The 18,904-nt window shown below is 39.5% G+C and overlaps 3 protein-coding genes across 3 annotated transcripts; 1 reads left to right on the top strand and 2 right to left on the bottom strand.

Annotated features, from left to right (window-relative positions):
- Positions 1-723: 723 nt before the first annotated feature.
- mcmbp (minichromosome maintenance complex binding protein) lies at positions 724-5,761 on the bottom strand. The gene is made up of 16 exons (XM_057341918.1): positions 5,608-5,761; positions 5,285-5,370; positions 4,839-4,979; positions 4,673-4,714; positions 4,433-4,513; positions 4,167-4,305; positions 3,862-4,016; positions 3,329-3,426; positions 3,077-3,246; positions 2,870-2,993; positions 2,533-2,650; positions 2,254-2,419; positions 1,881-2,014; positions 1,178-1,342; positions 979-1,067; positions 724-868 (listed from the first exon to the last, which is right to left on the bottom strand). Exons 1-16 carry the CDS (start codon positions 5,663-5,665, stop codon positions 742-744), a joined length of 1,893 nt encoding a protein of 630 aa, XP_057197901.1. The 5' UTR covers positions 5,666-5,761; the 3' UTR covers positions 724-741.
- A 627-nt stretch (positions 5,762-6,388) lies between these two features.
- sec23ip (SEC23 interacting protein) lies at positions 6,389-12,542 on the top strand. The gene is made up of 18 exons (XM_057342362.1): positions 6,389-6,561; positions 6,937-7,445; positions 7,544-7,751; positions 8,008-8,201; positions 8,395-8,484; positions 8,798-8,918; positions 9,068-9,157; positions 9,351-9,492; positions 9,601-9,809; positions 9,903-10,000; positions 10,124-10,291; positions 10,378-10,473; positions 10,560-10,733; positions 10,873-11,028; positions 11,194-11,296; positions 11,492-11,674; positions 11,794-11,956; positions 12,053-12,542. Exons 1-18 carry the CDS (start codon positions 6,429-6,431, stop codon positions 12,132-12,134), a joined length of 2,919 nt encoding a protein of 972 aa, XP_057198345.1. The 5' UTR covers positions 6,389-6,428; the 3' UTR covers positions 12,135-12,542.
- Positions 12,543-12,647: 105 nt separating this feature from the next.
- On the bottom strand, positions 12,648-18,202 carry csgalnact2 (chondroitin sulfate N-acetylgalactosaminyltransferase 2). Its single transcript, XM_057342363.1, has 8 exons — positions 18,076-18,202; positions 16,493-17,383; positions 16,087-16,303; positions 15,645-15,746; positions 14,847-15,028; positions 14,651-14,745; positions 14,491-14,572; positions 12,648-14,052 (listed from the first exon to the last, which is right to left on the bottom strand). The coding sequence occupies exons 2-8, from the start codon at positions 17,142-17,144 to the stop codon at positions 13,760-13,762; spliced, it is 1,623 nt and encodes a 540-aa protein (XP_057198346.1). The 5' UTR covers positions 17,145-17,383; positions 18,076-18,202; the 3' UTR covers positions 12,648-13,759.
- Between the last annotated feature and the right edge of the window lie 702 nt (positions 18,203-18,904).

The following is an 18,904-nucleotide window of genomic DNA, read 5'->3' on the forward strand; positions in this document are numbered from 1 at the left end:
TAGTTATCATATGATAAGATTACACATTAATTAAACAACGTTATTTTGCGAGTAGTTATTACAATATTAACAAATTCTCCAAGATATTACAGTAAGATATGAAGGTTATTTATTTTCCAATGATAATCATGTCCTGGTTCCCTCTTCTTACAGTGACAATAGATTCCTTTCAGACAAGACCTCTTTAATACCCTACAAATAATGTTGCGATACATTTTTTGCATTCAGACACATTGTGAGAGATTTGTGGCTCATAAGCAAGCCATGGAATGCAAGACAGAGATGGTTTTGCACTTACAAGACATTCCACATTAGTACGCGAGTATAGGCCTGTGTCATCTTTAAACCTATTAAATGTGTTTGTTCAAAGATTTCAAAGTCATGAAAATGAATAGTAATGTATCTGGAAGAGTGACAAAAAACACTCCTGATGTTACAGACATATACAGGCTTACAACATGGAAGTTCTCAAGATTTTATTTTTTCTAATACCCTTGTGCCAGAAGTGCAAATATTTGCATTAAGGCAGTTATACTTTGTCATGCATCTGCATGTGCTTATAAATGTTAATATACAATGACTCAAAAATGAAAACAAACATCAAAAACTACTTACCCAAGGTTTTACAGCATATTTAAAATGAAGTAAAAAAAACTGTACAAAACCATATGAAAACACGTTTAACGCTTTCCCAAAATATAAACAAGAAATTCTTGAAGTATTTGTAAATAGCAACATATCTTAAGGCTCATTTCCATTCACACATTTCTGCTCTTGTGTTCTGCTCATTCTCAAGGCCTCTAGCTGCTTGGCTTTCATCCAGCCATCTCTGGAAAGAGTGTTCTGCCCATGACTCAATGACAGCAACCTGAAAGTGTAAAATAAAACGTTATTTCAGACCAACTTTGTTTGGTTAAAAAACAATGTTTACATAACAGGATTATACAATTAGTTGTAAAATGGCAAGCTGAAACCTACCTCGCAACAACCAGCAATATATGCAGGTCTTCTGCAGACATACTCTGAGGGTCATCTTTACGCATTTCTACAAAGTCGTCTTCTACTGCCTACATATAAAAAATATATATTGCATTAAATTTATGACAATTTATTTCTATACCACACTTATACACTATATATGCATGGAAAGACAAATGCCAACAAATGTGTATCTGACCTTTGTGATCTCATCTGAGATGCTGTAATTGAGGGTGCGGGCCACGCTCAGGTAGATTCGGTACTTGTTGAGAAGAGATGGAACCTGTGCTACCTGTACGGCACTCAGATACTCTTCAAGGATCGGTGGATTCAGAGTGGGCTGCAGGTGGACCTGACAGTCAGACTGAGAGAAAAAAGTGTTACAGATCTCTTTAGGAAACAGCAATTGTGCTTTTGATCTTTTTTACACCACCGTTGAGTTCTCGTTTATAGTAATGTCATGAAACTATCCCCCAATAAATCTACCGAGTTGCCTTTTCGAAGTTTGTAACACTATAAAGTACTGTGCAGTCATTAAATAAATGGCCTGTCCGGGCCACTCCCTCTAATGTCCTTGTGGCAGAGCTGCAGCCATGACAACAAAAGAGCTGAAGCACAGGAATAGCACAGGACATTCCACAGGCTGTTAGATTCACAGCAAAGCCACAATTAGAGTCCAGCCACGGCTGACGACAACCCTGTGAACTGTGATGGAAATATTACGCAGTCTTCACAACTGCCTGATGGAAACAACTCCCATCCTCATGCCAGTCTCCTGAGAGTAGCATTTGACCCTAGTTGTTTTCAGTTGCTTATGAAGGCCACTCCCTTGATTCTTAATATTTGCAATATTTTATTGAACAATACAACAAGTTAAAGAGACTCAGGCCTAATGTCCATACCGGGAGAAGGGATCGGCCCTCGGATGTGATAATCACGTTAATATTGCAGGGGAATTCCATCTGATGGTAGTTGAAGTCGTAATCAACCTTCTGCCAAGAGATTAGGTTTCCCAATGCAGTAATGTTCCGCACACCTACATCGAGAACAAAGAGACAAAGCTTTGAATACTACATTTAAGATACAAACGTAAGGCATTGAATAAAACTTAGCAATGAAGTCTCAATCAGTCTTTGCATTAAAAATGTCCATCCTCAAAAGATACTATACATAAAGTGCCACGTTACAATCGACCACTTCCTGACAGATGTTAAATTTACTGCACATGTGTGTCTCAGTCACTCTACTCTTCTGCATTAAAATGAGTGCTCTCACCTGTGGTGTCCAGTTGGCCCTGTTCCAGCTGGGTCTCATCCAGAAACAGCGACGTATTATTGGCCAGCTGAAGAGTTCCACTCACCAGACGATTAGCTGTGTAGTCTTTCTGGGGCACCAACCGCTGGTTGTTCATATTATGCAGACTCATAGACAGTCGGAATGACTAGCAAGAAACGGTATTGTAAATATTTACTTGGTATACATAACCCTAGTAAATGTATGCAATAGAATCAAGCACAGCTACTGCACAAGACAAGCATATACTAGAAGACTTACAGATGGCACTAGATACTGGATGACCTTGTAGAGATGCTCTGTGTATGGAGAGCTATGAGGACAGCCACTGAGATTGAGGGAAAATTTGCCTAGAGGAAGTACATCGCGTCTGCTATACCTACAACAAAGACGACATGCAAACCTTATGCTGTGTGATCTAAAGAGTTGCAGGGTGTTAAGGTTTAAGTCTCACGCTTTAACCGGACAACTAGGAAGTAACAACAAAGCACAGTTATAAAGTGATAAATTACACAAGGAAAGTACACTTGAAAACAGTGTTTATGCACAGTCACACTTCAGACATGAAGCTGATTCAGAGGTGAATAAAGCAACTTACACATTAGAGATGAGATGGAGAATGAGGTACTCTGCAGCGAGTGAATCTCCCAGAAGGAGATGGGTGAGGTAAGTCAGCAGCTCTGCTCTGACTGCGGGAAGTTCCCTGAGAAAACTGCTTATATCTGAGGACAGCATACATATACACGGTAAAAGCGTCTTCAGGCTGGGCGCAAACTACAACAATTGAATGCATGAGCAGTCTTACAATCTCCCTTCTCCTCTGTGGCACCAGAGGGCAGTAATGGGTTGTTGTGAACTAGAGGTTGGGCATACAGCATGTGCAGTCGTGGTACAAGTGATGCTGGTGGGCTGTGGACTCTCTGCTCCTCTATAGTCTCCATGCTATCTGTGGGGTCCATCAGTGAAGATGCCTCCCTGCTTGTATGACAGATATTACTGTATTACACTGAAAATCTAAAAAAAAAAAAGTAATTTTCCAAAAATGATTGACGCTTACCTCTCATCTGCAATCACACTTAATGCAGGGTCCACGGAGAGGACGCCAAACACTTCTAACATATCATTCAGTTTGAAACTATCCCAGTCTTCATACACCTGCCAATTACAGAGATTACACATGTGAGATGGCTGTCTAAGTGTAGGAACCATTTAAAGCTGTAAACTACCATATTATTGCAAGTAAATTACAGTTTAAACATGTCTTCAAGACGACTTGATTATAGTCCAAAAAGCTTGTATTAAAAACGATATCCTGTGAAACACAGAAAAAGCAAACAATTTCAATGAGTGAGTTTAGAAATTCGAGTTTAAAGAATCCATTAAAGTAAACATGAATTTTAGTGGGTGCTGCTTCATGCCTGTTAACTTAGCAGTTATCTAGTGTACTACTAAATAGATGTAGCACACTACTGAACAAAAATATTGATGTCTCATCTTGATGTTTTTTGCTCCAATAGGAAAAAAGTAAACACAACTACACTCATGAACTTCATTGGATCTTTAAAACGAAGGACGATTTAAGAGTTAAACCTTAACAAGGCAGGCTGGGCCCTTTTCCCCAGGCAAAGGGAAGTTCAGATCCAGACTGGAAGTGCAGTGTGAAGGGGAAGAGTTCTGATTGGGCGCTTCTGTCTCCTGTCGCTTTGACTCCGTGTTGCGATAAGAACTTGCAGAGCCTTGTGCTCCTGCTCAAAGACAAATTGTAAATTGAACATGAGCCATTATATCTACTTATGTAGACACATGTCTACATACTCAAATTGCACAATAAATACCAGTTTACATTTGCCATTCATAACTAAAACTGCATTAGAAAATTAATTTCCCCGCCCAACCTTGATTGAGATCTTTCATCTTTTGTGGGTACGTGTCCATGTCATCGTCTTCCTCATAGCTGCGCTTATGCCGGTTAGGGGCATAAGAAGTGGACGGCACCACACGTGCTTGACTGGTGCCTGCATAACTGTTTCTGATCTGTTAAAGAACTTAAAGCAAGCAAAAAATGGAAACTGACAGTGATAAATTGAGCTCAAGCATTTAAAAACTAAATATTCTGAATGGCAAACACGATGAAGATCTATGTAAAGGATATTTCCTTGACCCACTGAGATTCTCCTGGGATTGGGACACAATAAAAAGTCTGTCTCTCTGATGTCACTGTGTTTCTTGAGTTAAAGTCCACCTGCTGACGTAAAAGTTCAGTTGATGTTTATTCAGCCATGGCTTACAACATATCACTATTATGTCATCTCAACTAAAAAATTATTTCATTCAGTTTGTAGTTTGTAAATGCATGTTTGTGTAGTATGTGTAATGGTTAACTTTGCAAATGATTGCTTACCCCACAATCTGTAACATCTTTGTACTTTCCACATTTCACCAGCTGTAAGGGGAATAGAAATGATATAAACAGGCACTTGGTCTAAAACACAACTGCCAGTGCATTGTGTTGCAATACTGATAGAGATAAAATGGGTTTATACTATACAGAAGTTGGAACAACTTACTTTGGTGTTTGACGTAGGATCATTTATCTCATACACGCCCATAAAAAATTCTGGATCAAACATATCCTGGACCATGCATCGAAATTTCACTAGGCTATTAGGCTTCAGGTAATGCAGCGGAACATCATTCAGCGATGGAACCTAAATAACCAAACAGAAGAAAGTTTTTATGAGCTGTAAGCACCCAGATTCATAATTTTTGACTATTTATTACAATGCAGTTTGGCTTCTAATGTTTATAAAACAATATAAGGCTAGACGTTGCTCGGGACAGGTGTTTGTGTGCCAGAGCTACTGATTAACTGCCTGATATTATCTGTCAAAACAAACCTCTACCGTAAACATGCGCTAACTCATCTACTACTTCCGGGTATAAAGCATAAAATGAGTTGGTTGTTCATATGTCAATATCATATCAAGACAAATAAACAGATTTGAATAACTACCCAGGTGCGAGTATCGTTTAGTTTCAGTTTGTCTTTGAAATAGTCCACCACCTTCTTCTCCCAGTCTGGACTGGAGTTACTCTGGGCTGAAGGGACATTAAGCATATTAGAAACAGTACTTTATACATCATATTAGGTAACATCGTTGACAAATAGTTATGTCGTGGTTATAAACAGAAAGTTGTATGAAAATGATGTCCTTTAACTTTAAAACTGAGCTATTAGTTTCATGAACAAACGAAATAAGTCATGCTGGTCATGTGCTCTGTTAACTTGTACACATACTACATGAAAAAGAAGAAATTTTAACCATTGCGTCTTACCAAACACTCCATCAACAACACCCAGTGGGTTGTTAATCCAATCGTCAACTGTAGGCATCGCTGCAAGATTAATAAACAAAGAAAAGTTAAAACGAATGTGCCTTTGACATGTAATACAAGCACGTTCCGTAGACAGCGCCGCACAATACACCGTGGCGGGAAAATTGCGTCATGAAAAACTACCACATGACCCCGGCGCCTTTGCGTAGGCTGGATAGTAGTTTACCGATATTTGCAGATTGTAACAGAAAGTAACAGCGACATTCCCTTATGCCAAATAGTTTTACTATATTTGTGTATTTTTTACAATGTAATATTTATTATCTATAAAGCAGGCATACTGTACACATATTACATTGTTTCAGACAGCAAACAATGTATTAATTGGTCGCAACTTTTCTGGAAACAACGTACAAGGTCTCAACGACAAAAAACAGATAATGTTCTTATGAAGTAAGTAAGTCATTTTAAATCCTAACAGTCACTTGGAATGTGTTTAGTATTTTAAGTAAACGCACGTATTTCTTTTTTACATTTAGGGTCACAATCGTTTTGATAAAGAACAAAACTATCGAATTAGTCAGTCGTTGAACTTTGCTCGATAGATTACTTTTGCCTTGGTACGTCAACATTGTGGTGACGCACTTCTCATAAACCTCTATATCATATGCCAGGCCTTAGACTAGATCATCGTACGGACAATTCAGACAGTCAATGACGTGAAGATTTGTGAAATTCAGAGCATCGCGTTATCTGTACCGTGACGAACCCGGAAGCGGTTCCGACCGGGAGAACAAGCTACGTGTAATATCTCATCGAAAATGGCTGATAGGAAAGCCAATAACACCCCCAGTAGCAGCGCAAATCTGCTATTTTCAGCCGCCCCGGAGTTTAACTTCAGCCTGCCTTTCATTCCTGTCAGTCAGGCCACTGGTCCTGCGGTTTTATCAGGAGGTGAGATTATAAATCTGCTTCAGTGGCTAGGGCTGTTAGCCTGTCTCTGGTTCCAACACTGAGATCTTTGTTTTTTCAGCAGCTGTCTTATACTCGTCTAATTACTTTATTGTGAAATAATGTGAACGCAGATACTATCGTGTTGTCAATGTGCGTTGTTTTACATGACAAACTGATAGTAATTGATTATTTGATAGCAACTAAAAAAAGAGAGAGGGACATTGTAATGGTTTTCATTTCACTTACCATTGTATCGGTTCCCAACACATTACCAGTAGGGACCCAAAAAACACCATTATAGTTTACATTAAAACTAGTACAATTCCCATTATAACCATTATTCTGTGCTCTTTCTTAACATCATCCGTGTTAAAGATGATGTCAGCGAAGTTGGAGAAGAAGACAGTTTCCTTGGTCAGACGTCATCAGCCGCTCTTCAGCCATCCACGTTCAACTACTTCCCCAGCAACACCACCAGCAGTGACCCGTTTGCCTCCATCGGGCAACAGCCATGCCCGCTTCCAGCGCCCACTGCCACTCCGTCAACAACAGGGCCGTCTCCTGCGTCCGTTTCTACTAGTCTGCCTATAAACCCACCTATATCTCACATGAACCCCGCTCAGCAGTGCGGCAGTGTTATTAGTCAAACCTCTATGGGCACATACACCCCCCCACATAGCACACCAACTCCTCCACCTCCCCAGAGCACCCAGCTGTCCTATAATCCATACCGTCACACCGCTGCCAGTAGCAAAGCAAGTCCCTACATCATGGCTCCTGAATTACAGCAGCAGCCCCCTTGCCACACGCCCCAGCATCTAAACCCCTACTCTCAGGCAACACCTGCTCCTTCATTCCAGACTTCACCAACAGCGTTTTCGAAGGTTTGTTGTCTTTTTCTGCTCTTATGTCATTTGTGTTGGTTTTGCTGGAGACTGAACTAAAAGGTGTTTCTATCTAATGTTGTAATGCTGTTTTCCAGGCTCCCCCAACACAGCTTCCACCTCCCCCTGCAGCAAACAGTTTAGCTGGGCCTGTGGTCCCTGCCAACCCTATGATGCCATATACATATAATGTTTATGAACCTGTTCAACCTCACTGGTTCTACTGCAAACAAGTGGAATCGAAAATGGTCTGGCTTCCATTTAGTATTCTGGATTCCATTCACCTGGAAGAGACTTTCAACTCGGGTAAAGTTGGATCGATTTTTAAAGGCAATAACTGGAATAATTGTTTGAGGTGCTGTCAATATTGTCATATTATAGTTTTTTTGGCTTTGACATATAAAACCTGCGGTTCACTTTAGGATACCCATGGGTCTTCTGTCGTTGTAACCTAATTTGTTTAAGAAGTACTGTGTAAAAGTGTTTTTGTATGTATGCCAAGAATGTGCTCACAAAACAGTCTGACAATGACTGACATCCATTGTGTAATCTATTTCTGCAGTTCAGCCAGATCCAGAGAATGTGATGTTGTGTACTGATGGAGGCCGATATGATGTGCAGCTTTACGATCGCACACGGACATCCGTGTACTGGGAGGAAGAGCCCACCGAGGTCCGCCGGTGTACGTGGTTCTATAAAGGAGACACAGACAGTCGCTTCATCCCCTATTCGGAAGAATTTAGTGACAAGCTGGAGGTTTGTGTTTTTCTACCACAATTCATCCACAACTACAAAATCGTATGCTGTGCCTTTTCTACACCGTTTTTCAGCTAACGTTGTTTGATCAAGTCATTTTTTGGTTATTTATTCATTCAATAATAGATATTGATTTATTTGATTTGATTGAGTTTTTACAGAAGTTCAGGTGTATTTTTGTTGCATTTAACAGGCAGAATATAAGAAAGCTGTTACTACTAATCAGTGGCATCGCAGACTGGAATTCCCATCTGGAGAAACCATCGTAATGCACAATCCAAAGGTATGACATCTTCAAATGTAGAGTTTGGTTCCAATATGAGAGAACTCCTTTTTTAATCTTTTTCAAAAATCATGTTTTTTTATTGTGCATTCCAATTAATATCAATCAAACTTCAGTTGGCCATAATAACTAAAAAATACAGCTAACTAACACAATAAAAACATGATTTTTGAACAATTTTAAAAACAGAGTTATCTCATTTTGGAAACAAACTCTTCAAATGCTTTCAAGAAACCTATGGACTTAATGATGCTGGATGTGAATGGTGCACACTTTGTTCCTTGTTGCTTAAATCTGATTGGTTCCTTCTCAGGTGATTGTTCAGTTTCAGTCGTCAGCGATGCCTGATGAGTGGGGTACAACACAAGACGGTCAGACTCGACCTCGAGTGGTCAAGAGGGGTGTGGACGATGATCACGATGAAGTTCCTGATGGTAAGAATTTAGACCTCATACCTCATTTGAATGATCCGTGGCTGTTTTATTTTAACATCTATAAATGCAGCTATTTGTCATTTGCATGTTTTTTCTTTTTTTTTGTGAGTGCATATTGTGGCTAAAGAATATTGTCCTTTCCTCCCTAGGTGAGATGCCTCCGGTGGATCATCTGGTGTTTATGGTGCATGGCATCGGGCCTGTCTGTGACCTGAGGTTTAGGAGCGTAGTGGAGTGTGGTACGTTACTCAAGCCAGCTAATAAACGCACAACTTTAAACCAACTGCTTTGCTTTTGTGCATTAAGCCTTAATGCCTTCAAATACAAAAACACTAATGCGGACAAAGCTTTCATTTGGAGCTGTATTCTTTCTGTTAATAAAGCCTGGACACAATATATATTGCTAATGAAATTGCTTGTTTGTGTTCACAGTGGATGACTTCCGCAACGTGTCTTTGAAGTTGTTGCAGAGTCATTTTAAGCGGGCCCGGGATGATCATGCCATTAGTCGTGTGGAGTTTCTGCCCGTGCACTGGCACACAGCTCTGCATGGTGACGCTACAGGAGTTGACAGGTAACATTCATAACACACAGACCCATTCCAGTGTTACTGTAAGCACGGTACAATTCTTCACAAAAATGATCACATCTTGTCTTAAAAAGGTTCAATTCTTTCATTTAGGCGGATAAAGAAGATTACCCTGCCCAGCACCGGTCGCCTGCGTCACTTCACTAATGAAACGCTATTAGATGTGCTCTTCTATAACAGCCCTACCTACTGCCAGACTATTATGGACACAGTGGCTTTTGAGATCAACCGCCTCCATGCACTATTTATGCAGAGAAACCCAGACTTTAAAGGGAAGGTGTCTTTGGCCGGACACAGTTTAGGTCAGAATCCTGTCCTTTTTTGTACTGTACTTTAGCACTGATAAATAGATACATGATTAAGATGTTTTAATTGATTACCGTTCTAATCCATAGGCTCTTTGATACTTTTTGATTTGCTGTCAAATCAGAAGATTGGGTCATCTTTATCAGGTCCAGTAACCAATGGGAATGCTCAGCTTAATGAGAAGCAGGTATCAGAGCTTTTAGATGCTTCACATAACTTGAACTACTAGGTTTAAAATGTAACTTGTTCTGACTGGCATTGTTAGAAATTGATGTAAAAACATGTCTGTGTATGTTTTTAATTGTGTCAGGTGAGTCCTGTCATACAGAACAATGAAGTGACTCCTGTAGCGGCTGTTGAAGAAGAATCAAAAGAGGACGAAGAGGAGATTGGTGACCTGTCATCTGTTTTGGAGACGTTGGGATTGTCTGAATACCTGCGCATCTTTGAAACCGAAAAGATTGATGTTGAGTCTCTAGTAAGAGCATTTTTTAAAACTTTGTTTTATTTTACTTCCATTATAAAAGCATCCCGGCACTCTTATTTCTCCATTTGTCTTTGCAGCTCATGTGCACGGTCGATGATCTGAAGGAAATGGGTATTCCTCTGGGACCACGTAAAAAACTGGCCAAGTTTGTCAAGGAGAAGTCGGCAAAACAGGCAAATATTCCGTTCGCTTTATATTGCAGATGGTAGTAACGCTTTTTACCCTCCAGTGTTTTTAAAACATGTCCGTTACTCATCAGGCGACACGGCAGGCTGCGACGGAGAAAACTGTAGCGAAAGAGGAACCTAAAGAGACACCAGCTTCCCTTCAAACAGAGCCCACACCAGATCCTGCCAACAGCAAGCTGCCAGTGGGAAGGCGCATGTCCTCCGTCCATGTCAATTACAATTATTTTGAAATAGGCACTGGACAGGTGAGTTGGCTGTTTATGTTTTTACATTTTGTGTGGAGACAAATTGCTTGCCGTTTGAATCTTGTGTCGAGTCTGGATAGGGTGCAGTGGAATATATGGTTGTGCTCTGTGATCTTGAATAAATGATGTTCTCCTCCAGGTGTCAGTGGTGTATCATGCTCTGGACTTTGAACCAGTGAGTTTCTTTGCTCTTGGCTCTCCCATCGGAATGTTTCTGACAGTACGTGGCGTGGAGAAAATCGAGGAATTCTACCAACTTCCAACCTGCAAAGGATTCTTCAACATTTATCATCCAGTATGTGGTGTCTTAAGTTATCCACTGCTTTTGATCTGTGTACCAAAAAATCAAATCTTGTGAATTAAGATTGAATAATAAATCATTTAGTAAATTTTTAGTATTTTGCTAAATATCGTCATGCGTAGAAAGTTATTAACGTATGCTTTTTGATGCTATTCTCAGTTGGATCCAGTTGCGTACAGGATTGAGCCCATGATCTTACCAGACATTGAACTGGACCCAGTTCTGATCCCTCATCATAAAGGGAGAAAGAGACTTCATCTCGGTATGTATTTGAGAATTTCGGTGTGTTTTATGCATGTGTCGCAGTGTCAGATGCACTAAACTAAGACCCTTAAAGCCTTAATGTGAATGCAATCCATAGTAATTTAAAACAGGGATACAAATATTCTTCTAATAAGAGACAGTTTTCTGACTTTCATGGCTCTGGTTTTTTCATGAATGCATGTCTTGTGTCCAGAATTGAAGGAGAGTTTGTCCAGGATGGGCTCTGACCTTAAGCATGGCTTCATCAGCTCCTTGAAGTCCGCCTGGCAGACACTGAATGAATTCGCTCGTGCGCACACATCTTCCACTCAGCTGCATGAGCAGCTCGCCATGGTGGCCAGTCAAATCAAAGCAGAGGAGGAGAAAGAAGGGGAAGGTGAGTCTGAAGATTGAGCAATATCCACAATGCACATCCTATTTCAGTTTCATTCTCACTGTGCACACTGCACATTAAACTAAGTCCAGATCTGAACTGAAATGAGATGTTTGTTGAAGCATTTAAGATCATTGAGAGTCTTGAGCCTCTAAAGGAAGAGGAGCCACAAGTCAAAGTGGGCCTGCTGAACGGAGGAAACCGCATTGACTACGTCCTACAGGAGAAACCCATCGAGAGCTTCAACGAATACCTGTTTGCACTCCAGAGTCACCTGTGTTACTGGTATGTGGTATAAAGCTTATTTCCATAAGAATACTGTTAGAATTGTAGTGGTGACTTTCTTTTTTTAAAACCAGAATCTTTCGCCTTTTTCTTTAGGGAATCCGAAGATACAGCTCTGCTCATTCTCAAGGAGATTTATAAGACCATGAACATACACCCCGATCAGCCGGTGCATTGATGATATAATGGATCATTAAATCAAAGTTATCAGAACTCAAATTACTTTGGAAAATCTACATTTTAAACAGTTTTGACGTGGACTGTCCTGACAAGTAAACTTTTTGTTCTTTTGCTTTATTGGTTTTCTTTCTGGTAGTCTGTTGTAAAATACACTTGTATTATTCCATATGTCTTAAATTAAGAAATGAAAGTCAAATAGTGGATTTCAATGCCACCACAACGGTTTGAAATAACATTTTTGTAGTTTAAATTATAGAGCTCCAAAAGTTTTGAGTGCATATGTGAACGGAATTAAATGTGAATCACCCTATTAACAGAAACTTTACAATTTAGAGTATGGAGTAGAAAATGATATATTACTTATGCTGTATGAAAATGTCATAATAAACTTGTTTATTTAGATGTCGTTTTGATCTATTCAATTGTCTCATAAGATCATAGTTATGTGTCACCTGCTTGTTTGAGAATTGACATTAAACAGGCCATATTTTGTGCACAATCACATACTAGAATCTTTGTGTACAGTGCTGAGGATCAAATAAGGTTCATCATCTGCAATGTGCTCCTGTAAGCTTTTACAATCCATCATAAAGACAATCGTGCACTGTATGTACCTTTATAATGCAGAATATTTGTATAAAGAGTACAGACAAAGTCCAAAATAGCTGATTGTATTCATTTTATTTGTTAAAAAAATTAGGAATTAAACAACTGCAACATCCTGGTTGGTTTGGGGCTCTACAGCTGATAGCCACAGTTGTTTGTTTATCTACCAATGTTAACAGTACCTAACAATATCCTCATTGGAAGCTTAGAGGCACATTCAGTCAGAAAAACGTGTTCTTTTAGGTTGCAAAGTGTTTTTTTTTAAATATTCAATATCTCTATATGCTGCAGATTTAAACATTCCAGAGGCCAAAGCATCTGTTGTTAAAAGCCTGTATGAGTAACCCCTGAATCATATTGAATGAATACTATGGCACCAAGCAGCAAAAAAAAAAGACACATGCAGAAAGACGCATATCAGGCTCATGCTATCTCAAACTGCAAAAAGGTTTTGGGGAAAAAAAAAAGAGCATGTACTGCTCCAACGGAGACACTAGCAAACAATCTGTATTCCTGAAGTTTGCAAGTTCAACCACATTCATCTGTGAATGATTGTCCCTTTAAACATCTTAAGCATTTGCATTAGATCCTTTTTCACAGGTCTTACATTGTACCTGTATATCAAATGTAATGTATAGCTTTATCAATTCATTGTAAAATAAAAAAAGAGAAAGTAAAAAGTGTAATTCATATTTTCTCAATGTTGCATTTATGATAAAAAACAACTCTCTGCCTTTTTAATCATTTTCAGCACTTTGTTTCCTAAAGGACATTATTTACATATACAGTCAATGCAGAAGAACACCTAAACTGGCTTTAAACCAAAGTACATTAAAAGATGTAAACGGTTTACACAGTACCAATCAGTACCATCCATTCGCCGCAGTCTTTGGTGTTACAGGATTGTCTGTAATCCACAGATTTACCTCAGTCCAAAGAATAAAGCACACTTCAAATGTGGAAAAGTGACTTTTTCTGCATCGCAGTTATCAAGCAAAATAAATTGTGCTCCTTGACTCATTCTGCTGGTCTGCTCTGAGTTTTATAAGCCTGCTTGCGAAGGTGATTCTCGATCTCCTCCCTAAACACGAGCATGCCCAGATGAGAGTGTGACGCCTCATTCATGGCTTTGGATTGGATGCACATGCGGTACTGTTCTGGGGTCAGCTCATCAGCACATAGCTTTTCATGCCAAAGGTGGAAAAGGCCGGACACAGGGGTGCGTATTACAATCAGGTCACTCCGTAGGTACTTCCTGTATAAGTGGACGTCTTCCACGCCCCATCCTTTCACTTCTAGGTCAAACCCTCCTAGAATAGAGACATTTTATGAATCTAAAACAAGAAACCTGGAGCACACAGACTTAAAATAAATAACACTATCGTCTGTCAGTAAGAACAACAATAATACATTAATACATTGTACATTTTTATATTTGCATCGAAAAAGCCATATTGCTGCTTTCCTTCTGAAACCTCGTATCTCCATATTTCCTGATTATAATTTTTTGCCTTAAATCATTATTATTCCTCACCCTTTATGTTTGTCAATGGGTTTTTCAAATATCTAACCAATAAAAGGTATTATAAAGTGCTTGTCAACTTTGGCAACACAGTATTTAATCATTCGAAAAGTACAATGTTTTTCCATTTCCTAAAAAGGCAAATTTGGACATCCAAGGTTTTGGAAGGACAGCAACGATATATCACTTTCGCCTCGTAAAACCTAGATAGCAATCTTTAACTTACCAATGCTGAGAAAGTCTGAGCGATACTGACACGTCATACCAAATCCAAAATCCCTCCAGAATCCAGCATCTTTTTTATGAATCTATAAACAACAAGCAGTTGTATTATTTGCCATGTCACTAAAGACTTCAATGAATCATTAAAACCAGACCTTACATACCAGCTGATGTTCAATGGGCGGTGGCAACTCAAGATTTCCATAAACTATCGCTGGATTATACAAACTGAACACCACAGGATAGAAAACTCTCTTTCCTTCAAGGAGAAAAACAAAAATGACATTCACGAAGACAAGTCATACGTTAAACATAAACAAACTAACAGTATAAACATAAAATGTTTTTGAAGTAACAGACCTGGAGCTGTATTGAGACGACAGGTACTAAGAAATTCCAGTGTGAAGTAGATGTCAACATCACAGAAAAACATCAAGACGTCACCGCCCTTCTCCCACGCGTGAGCTCCGATGTCTAGGCCACGCCCACGAGAAAACTCCTCATCCACAGGCATCAAAGTGTAGTTACTGAAGTTTTCCTCACTGAAATAGATTTAAAAGGATACTTCACCCAAAAATGAAACTTCTGTCATGAATTACTCACTCTCTAGTTGTTCCAAATCTGTATACATTTCTTTGGTTGAACACAGAAAGATATTTGGACGAATGCTTGTAACCAAACAGCTCTTGGACCCCATTGACTACCATAGTAGGAAAAATGACAATGGTAGTCAAAAGTGCTCCAGAACTGTTTGTTGTCCTACATACAGTAATTTTTCTTACTATGATAGTCAATGGTGTCCAAGAACTGTTTGGTTACAAGCATTCCTCCAAATATCTGTCTCTGTGTTCATCAGAACAAAGACATTTATACAGATTTGGAACAACTCAAAGGTGAGTAAATGATGACAGAATTTTCATTTTTGGGTGAACCATCCCTTTAACCGCAATGAATTACAGAGTAGAACACAAATTGAGATTTGCCCGTTTTTGCCAGAATATTGTACAATATTACAAAGCTAGGTATAGCCAGGATTTTATTTAATACATCTATGACTAGGATGGAATGAGGTTGAGCAAATGGAGAATTTTATTTTCAGAGAATTATTCATTTAAAGCTACAGTATATAATAAGTTAACAGCATATTGCAGCTCAAACCTGGACATTTTCCGTAAAGATTCCTTCACCTCCTGCAATCCCTCTCGCCCAAAGTACACCACTGTGAGATGTACCCGTCTGTCCTGCTGTATACAAACTTCCCTGCAGACGGAAAACAGAACCTGAGTGCCAAACCACATACAAATAACTTTTCAACTACTAAATTGAACAAACCTAAACAATCCCAAAAAATATGTGCAGCACTCAAATGGGAAACCGTACTGAAAGTGTCCTTGTAAAACAGTGCAACATCTGGCCATGCTGCTGTCTATACATACTGTAGAAGTTAAACTACAGGTTGTGCAGCATGCATGAGAACAAAGAAACAGACATTCCAAGGAAGAATCCCAAAACATTGCCAGCACGCTCTGAAAACGTTACCCTGAAACTCTGCATACTTTCTGAAAGGAGCAGCACTGACTTACTAGAGTGACCTTCTCACCTGAAGTTGAGCAAGAACTGAACAAAGGCCTCAGTCCGGCCTGACAGCGGCACTATGATGTTAATAACAGTGCTGGCGATATCTACAGCTGTGCTTCTCACTTTCATCAGGGGCCCAAACGGACGGAAAAGGGTGACGTGACGGTACTCGTGAGAATTCTCTTTAGCGAAGTAGAGCTCATACAGTGTGCCTTTGTCCCTCTCTGTTCTGTAGAGACCTGCCAAGAATAGCAAGTACACAAGAGAGCAGCTCGAGTTAATGTGCAAAGTTTACACCTTCATCTTTTTTATCCTCACCTCATATACAAACAAGAAGTGTTAAGCGCACACAACGTTGAAATTGCGCCACGTTCGTGTCAATGACCTACGGTGCACAAAGTAAAGGATGCTTTATCCAAGCAACTAACCCTCAAAAAAATGGCTTTCGGTGAATGTCTGCCTGTGCATGGGGATGTTTTCCTCCTGTCCGTCTTCTTCCTCCGGGTTATTAATAATATCCAACCCCGCCTCTATCACCTCCACCAGCTCGTCCCGGCGGTCCTTCCGCACAGGCTTCTCCTCCGGATGACGCGTCAGGCCCATCTCAAGTTGGTAGACCTTAGTAGTCGTGAAGCCCTCAAAGGGTACGAGGGCGTACTCGCTCGGCAACCTGGCACCCGTGTTCACCTCCGCCTTGTCGATCTGTGAATGCAGGTACTCCAAAAGGTCACCAGGCTCTTGATCTCTGCCATCAATGAGACTCTGCGGCCCCGGGCTCTCCTTTTTTTCTTGAAGGACCCTCAGTTTGTCGCTCATCTCTTGAAGTTCTTGTTTGAGCTGCGCAATTTGCCTTTTGAGGCTGGCTGCTCGGCTGTGGTGGCGCTCTTCCTGCTCCTGCAAAAGGGCTTGGTAATATTCCTTTCCATAAGGCTCTCCTCCCAGGCCAGGCAGTACCTGACTCACATCCGCAGGTGGGGTGCACTCCAGCAGGTACGCAAAAAGCAGGAATACCAAGAGCAGGAATATACCAAGTAGCAGCCAGCGCGCCCGCCCCTGCAGAGGAAGCCCTCGTCTGGGCATATCTGAGAGGCAGGGGTGCTTTTAATGGCCACACATTTGCATTCCCAACCTGTCGATATGTAACTTTTAGGAGGGATGAGATCTTTCACAGAAGTGAAGTGCAAACTGAGAGGGCAGGAGTGTCACATTTCTCTTCTGATCAGGTTCTTCATACACTACAATATTTCAGTTTGCTCAGATTTCTCTGGAACGCCAAAATAAAGTTGACAACCTGCCATCACACCTGCATGATCTTCTTCCTTTCAAAAGATCGAATCATATTAAATAGTTAATAAATGAACAATACATACATTTATTATAAAAGTCAGTAAAGTCATATTTAACCAATAGGATTTAACCAAAAACCTCTCCCGAGGTTTTGTTTTCTCCATTTATTCATCATTGGAGTTTGGGTTCCTCGCCACAGCAGTGCAGTGTTGGCTTGCTCACCGGGAGACTGCATTTATTTATTTATTCATTCATTAGATATTATTTATTAGAATGATCTTGCTTGGTCTATAAACACCATGCACTGCTCTGTGTTTTACCTTTCTGTGTTTTTCTTATTTGCTCCTGTAAAGCTGCTTTGGAACAATGCACATTGTGAAAAGCGCTATATAAATAAAATTGAATTGAATTGATCATGTGCAAATATATCGACAATTTTACTAGAAAAAGACAATTGCATTTATTTAGATTAGTAACTTTCAAACTGTTTATTGGTAAATGATCTACCAACTACTTATTTAGTTAAAAAAAACAATAGGCTTCTTTTCAAATAAAAAAGCAGTTTTACTGCTAAACGAGAGCTATTAAACTGATGAGACCCACATTTGGCTGAAAAGACAACGTCAAACTGTTCTTGCAAATTGTTAGAAATTTGCGAGGTAAACCATCACGGCTCAGGGTTATGTAGCGGAATAAATCACACGCAACAATGCGTAACACTTACCTTGACAGTTGTGATTAGGTGTGGCTTTTATTAACTGTTTTTTTTTGCGACCGTTAAATAGCGTGCCGAGCATAACAAACGTGAGAACCGAGCGCCACGGGGCAATGAAAGAGGAAGCACAATACAAACACATGTTATGTCCACTTTCAGCCGTGGAACTTCAAAATAAAAGCGTTCTGCCACAAGGGATTGTGATGCAAAGGATTCTGGGAACCGAAAATCCTCTGTCTAGTTTTAACCAAGGTTATTTTAGTTTACTCAAATTAAAACTTTGAAAACGCTTCTGTTCATTGAAATCAAATAAAATACTGGCCTAAAAATGATTGGAAAACCTGACCTAAACGAAAAAAATGAAATGTTGCCACGGAACAAATTATAATAATAAACTTAAACACAAAATTAATTCATCTTAACTATCAACATTAAAAATAAACAAATAAATTATAAAATGACAAAAGCATATACCAAAATTGCTAAAATCTCAAAATAAAAGCTCATTTAAAATATTAATAAAACTAAATAAAACTTAAAACTATAATAACTCTGGCACAGCAAAAATATGGTCCCAACTTAAATGGAATAAATTTGATGATTGAATATAAAAATAATGAAATTAACTAAATTGGACAAAAAGCAAGAATCCTGCTTTCAGAGATAGGTATGGCTCATTTACAGAAAATGTGTACTATTGCCTTTAATAAATGATATGGTATAATATTGTGATATTGTATTATCAATGCTTTCTTTATCAGCTTTCAAAATTGTGAATTTAAACTGTTATGATGGCCACTTTGGCTATTGTAATAAAATACTTATTCTGAAAGGTGGA

This window comes from Triplophysa rosa, linkage group LG9, assembly GCF_024868665.1.
Source record: "Triplophysa rosa linkage group LG9, Trosa_1v2, whole genome shotgun sequence".
NCBI classification, from domain to species: domain Eukaryota; kingdom Metazoa; phylum Chordata; class Actinopteri; order Cypriniformes; family Nemacheilidae; genus Triplophysa; species Triplophysa rosa.

Coding starts and splice junctions, on each gene's coding strand:
- mcmbp (XM_057341918.1), bottom strand. CDS start 5,665: ATGCCTACAGTTGACGATTGGATTAACAACCCACTGGGTGTTGTTGAT. Junction 4,306..4,432: donor TCCCAGGAGAATCTCAGTGG/GTCAAGGAAATA, acceptor GTTCTTTAACAG/ATCAGAAACAGTTATGCAGG. Junction 2,994..3,076: donor CACAGAGGAGAAGGGAGATT/GTAAGACTGCTC, acceptor TGCTGTCCTCAG/ATATAAGCAGTTTTCTCAGG.
- sec23ip (XM_057342362.1), top strand. CDS start 6,429: ATGGCTGATAGGAAAGCCAATAACACCCCCAGTAGCAGCGCAAATCTG. Junction 8,485..8,797: donor TCGTAATGCACAATCCAAAG/GTATGACATCTT, acceptor GTTCCTTCTCAG/GTGATTGTTCAGTTTCAGTC. Junction 11,297..11,491: donor GAGAAAGAGACTTCATCTCG/GTATGTATTTGA, acceptor TCTTGTGTCCAG/AATTGAAGGAGAGTTTGTCC.
- csgalnact2 (XM_057342363.1), bottom strand. CDS start 17,144: ATGCCCAGACGAGGGCTTCCTCTGCAGGGGCGGGCGCGCTGGCTGCTA. Junction 16,304..16,492: donor CGAAAGCCATTTTTTTGAGG/GTTAGTTGCTTG, acceptor TATTCTTGGCAG/GTCTCTACAGAACAGAGAGG. Junction 14,573..14,650: donor CGCCCATTGAACATCAGCTG/GTATGTAAGGTC, acceptor TGTTGTTTATAG/ATTCATAAAAAAGATGCTGG.